The sequence below is a fragment of the Pygoscelis adeliae genome, unplaced genomic scaffold (genome assembly GCF_000699105.1).
Source record: "Pygoscelis adeliae isolate BGI_AS28 unplaced genomic scaffold, ASM69910v1 Scaffold54, whole genome shotgun sequence".
NCBI classification, from domain to species: Eukaryota; Metazoa; Chordata; class Aves; order Sphenisciformes; family Spheniscidae; genus Pygoscelis; species Pygoscelis adeliae.
The window spans coordinates 5334061-5338769 of record NW_008824982.1 but is presented as its reverse complement, the minus strand read 5'-3'; the positions used below and the strand labels follow the sequence as shown (position 1 = coordinate 5338769).

Sequence of the window (4709 nt, the reverse complement as noted above, 5' to 3'; positions counted from 1 at the left end):
CAATGAACCATGAAGAGAAATCCTGTTCCTTCAAATTTGTTGAGGACCAAATGTAGATATCTTTCTTTATGTCAGATAATGCCTTTCCATTCTCTCTAAGCAGTCATGATAGAATAAATGTTTCCAAATGGAAGTCACAGTGCCAAGCATGGCAACGCTGCCAGTAACCTGGTTGAGTCTGGCTCTCATACACTGAAATATAATATGGTTTGGAAATAAGATTCCACAGATTTTTGCATTTCCCTCCTTTTTGCATTTCACATTATTCACTGTTTTCCACATTTCTTTTCCATTTTTAAGTGTATGCATACAAATGTACAATGAATTGCTGTATAGTGTTTTGCTGTGTGTGTATTTTAAGAACTTAAAAAATAGATATGCTACTGTACCCTGCTGCATTTTCTGAGCTGTCTCTTAACACTTCTGGGAATTGATCTTGCACTTCTGTAAAAGAGATTTACTGTTCCCACCAGGACCTCTGAGGAAAAGAGCGATCCCATTTTAAAGCAGGTTCTTCACACAGTGAATAAAGCCCTAAGGAATTGCCAATAAAAGGATCTCCTACTTCCCCTTTGCAGTGCCAGGCAGTGATATTTTATTTAGTGTCACATCCAAGGCAAAATTATGCTGCAACAGTGTATTATAATAAAATAATTGAGTTTGTCAAATTTGTTTCGTAAGTGCAATTTTCCCCCGGTTTCCCCATTTGTTTTTCTCTCCTGTACATAGAAATTGAAGTACAACAATATTAGAACATAAACTGTTATTGATTGGTGGGTATCAAGAAATCTCAAATGCAGCAAAGATTAAAGTATCCTGGCAGCTTTGCTTCTGCTCTCTGGTTATGTATGCTATACGTACTGGCATTAAAGATTCAATAAAGAGAGAACAGCCATTAAAGATTCATTGGTACGCATAAGTAGGGGTGCCTAGGTGCCACCTTCTGGGGTGTTACACCAACTCCTTCTCTGTCGCTGAAGAAGACACACGGGCTGCGGCGGGCAGGAGCGTCCCTCCCGTCCTGCATTGCAGCCTCGCTAGCTGAATTCCCCTACAGTTTCCGTTATGCGTAGCCGGACATTTTCTCTCCTATCCAGTTTTGTAGTGCTCCCCAGTGCTGTTCAATAGCTGCGAGGTTTCACGTTAGAGACGGTTAATGTGAATGGATTTTAATAAGGTGAAGTGATTAACCTACATATGTTTCCATCTGCTGTTGCTGAAAGTATTTTGTGTTCCAGTGGATTAAAAAATGTTATACTTGCAAACTGGGAAGTTACATGGGCCTTAGTAATAGCGTGATCTGGCGGTAAAAGAAGGAGAAGAGGTGTGCATGCTGGTCGAATGCCATAGGGGATGGGGAGACCTGGAGCTTCCCTGGGCACGTAGGGATGTCGGTGAAACAGGGATTTCGGAAAAGCCAGAATGGCAGACCAGGCTGTGAGTCCCAGAGGCACAGCCACCCGCTGGGAGCTGGGCCACAGCTCAGCCAGGCTTTTGGTACGGTGAAGGTGACTCAGAAAAGACCCAAAAGAAAGACTGGAAAATTTTAAAGGGAGAGATTTGGTGAATTCAATCTGTTCAGTTTACTTTTTGCCTAGACTCAACAACTGTGGAAATTCATAGTCTAAATGTAGGAGATGTTACTAAAATTCTGTGAGAGCTTGCAATAGCATTCAAAGGGGAAAAAAAGGAAGAGATTTTTTCTTAATACGCTATTGTACCTGATATATGCTGGAAGGGAGAAGCCATAGAAAGAAAAGATGACAACCTATCTGTAAGTAGAGACCTAGACAGCAGGAGATAAATGGTGGGGAAATCTTTGGCCTAGCAAGGGTGGACAAGATCCAAGAGCAGGTGAATCAAGGTAAATGCAAACTGGATCTTGGACACATCTTTTGAACAGTGAAAACAATCAGATACTGATACAGTTTATGGCGGTTGTAGATTACCATCACTGGAAATTTAAAAGTCAAGACTGGATTTTTTTTCCTTCAAAATTAAAACCTTTATGTTTGTAATACTGTATTTTTACACGGTATTATCCGCTTGGTACAGATACATCTATTCAGCTCTTGCTGAAACCTTTGCATTTCTTTTTAGGAATCTTGTATACTTCAAAAATGAGTCACTTTTTCTAATTACTGGTAATTAATACTTTTGGTAAATGAATGGCATGACTGATTATTTTTTGTTTCTTTGCTTGCTTCTTTTTCCAGAAATGTTTAGGAGAGATGTAATGCATTCATTAGCAAGAAGTTAACATGCATTTAATGTAATTACCATCCTTTTTCCTAAGAGGAAAGATTCCCTTTTCAGACCAGAAAGCCGTGCTTTGATGAGCATATCACAACATGGGAAAACTGACTTTGGTGAGGCAAAAGAAGGGTGCTGAGAATTGCCTGAGGAGGGGGATGTCAGAGATTAGCATCAACCATGGAGAAAATGGAAAAGGGGGGGGGGGAGATGGCAGAAAGGAGGAGGGGGGGGGGGGGGGGGGAACACTATTTGCAAATAACCTCCTTCTCTTAAACATTAAAATGTCAAAGGCGTATTCATCCAGTAAAATCATTACCTTTCACCAAGAGCAAAAGGAAAATTCATAGTTTTGTTCATTGAAATATTGCTGCGTTCCACACAAAGAGCTATTGTTGCTCCCCGAAAGGAGAGGGTTTTATGGCTGGGGAGGATTCACATTGTGCAGGGAGCCTTGCGGTTTCATTTGCTAATTCTCACAAGTCGCCAACTGGCAATTTCCTCAAAAGTCTGTTCACTTTTTCTAAGGTGGACTAGAGCATCCATTTGAAAAGCTGAACAAAGTCAGAAAGCCTAGGCACCATTCAAATCACACTTAAAAAGTCCAGCTGGGTTATAGACTTTGTACATGCAGGTGGGTTTCACTCACGGCTGCTGATAATTCATCCAGGACATGATTAATCAATTGTCTTTTCCACTATGTCTGGTAAGTCACTTCATGTTTGCTTTTAGAGATAGACCCAATGTCAAAGAGGATAAGGAAAGGCAGGAACGTGTTGCTTGTCTTTAGAAAACGTGGGTCATGGCCGCTTTCACAATGATGCTCATGAAGTGGAGGATGAAGTTCCTGAATTGAAAAAGGGGTTGGAGCAGATAACCCGACAGGACTGGGATATGCCCATTCGGGCTTCATCCTCCCCTACTGCTGGAGATTTTTACTGAAAGTGATGAGGCACGGATGATTGAGTTGAGTCCCCGTTTCATCACATCCATTTTAATACCCTTTCATATTGTTTGTTGCCTTCATTTTCAATGCCCTTTCCTAGGATAAATAAAGATTTAATGTTTGTCAAAGTTGCCCTGCAAGTGTATCTCTTTTTGTTATCTTTGTTCAGCTCGGGGGTGACCGAAGAAGCATGTTTATTACAAATGGAGGACAAAATACAGCAGGAAGTAATGGCTGAGGAAGGTCTGTCAACCTAGGCTGCAGTGACAAATTCTTTGTATGTATATGTAGCCTTTCAAAAAGCTGAGAGTGCTAAGAGGCGAAATTTGCTTCCTGGGACTGCTGAAATCAAGAATAGAAATAATTCTAATTGGATTCTAAATGACAGCATTATAAGACTTGCATGGGTGCCCTTTGGTTCATTTCCTTGCTACTTTTTTCACCATTTACTGCTAGCCTTGTGTACCCTTGTAGCAGGCACAGTTCTTAAAAAAAAAAAGTGGGAATAAAGAAGCTTTTTTCTTTTCTCTTTCCATCAGCTAAACTTCCCATAGAAGCTGAACAACATCCCCTTTATCAAGATTATGGGTTTCCACATCTTGGCATACTATTTCTTTCCTTTAGTGCATGCCAGCAAGCTGAACTAAGAGCGATGAAAGTAGAGAATAAGGCATGTATAGGGGCATACTTACTCACTTACATCACAAGTATTTATTTGCATGAGTAAGGCAAGTGGGCTATAAATTGCATTTTGAACTATGAACAGCGCATACCTGTGTTTCAAAAGATTACACATCTGTAACATTCTGCCTTGCACTTGAAAAAATTGGTATTATTCCTAGAAATCTGAACAAAAGAAAACAGCTGTCAATCTTTTGAGCCATTTTAGAACAAACATGGAGCCCAGCCCTGCATCTTACCCATAGTGCAGCCTTGACTTGGATTGACTGGGGAATGTAGTGCTTAGACCTAGCTGTTGTGGAAATATGGACTGATAGGGCTTTGCATTATTCATGATAAATACACACTGCTGGATCATGAGAAGGCTTTTATGGAAAAAGCCACTGAGAAACCAAGCACTTTCTGCGAACAGCCTGAGTGGTTTTTAATTCCCATTGACTTATATAGGAGGGTATGGCAAGCAGCGTTCCATGACATCAGGTACCGTATTTGGTTCTAGTACATTGAATCACTCAAGCTTCAACATGAAAAGCAGCAGTAGGACAAGTTGTGGCTTGGCACGTTTGGACTGGACATTAGGGAACACTTCTTCGCCAGGAGGGTACTGTGGTACAGGAACAGGTTATCCAGAGAAGTTATGGGTTATCCATCCACAGGGGTTTTTGAGTCTAGGATAAGCAGAGACAAGGCTGATCTGATCTGCCGGTGGTGATAGCCCTGTTGTGAGCAGGAGGTTGGACTAGATGGCCTCCAGAGACCCCTTTGAATCAACATTTCTACGATTCTGTGGCTTTCTCAGTAAAAATATATAAACTACGCTCTTGTTTTC

The 4709-nt window shown here is 41.0% G+C and overlaps 1 protein-coding gene across 1 annotated transcript in view; it reads left to right on the top strand.

The window, feature by feature from the left end:
- Window positions 1–1388: 1388 nt before the first annotated feature.
- Window positions 1389–4709, top strand: part of SLC35F1 (solute carrier family 35, member F1) — a 131855-nt gene continuing 128534 nt past the window's right edge. The window contains exon 1 of the mRNA XM_009325685.1: window positions 1389–1508. Within this exon, the coding sequence (XP_009323960.1) occupies window positions 1389–1508 (120 nt within the window). The remainder of the gene's footprint in view (window positions 1509–4709) is intronic.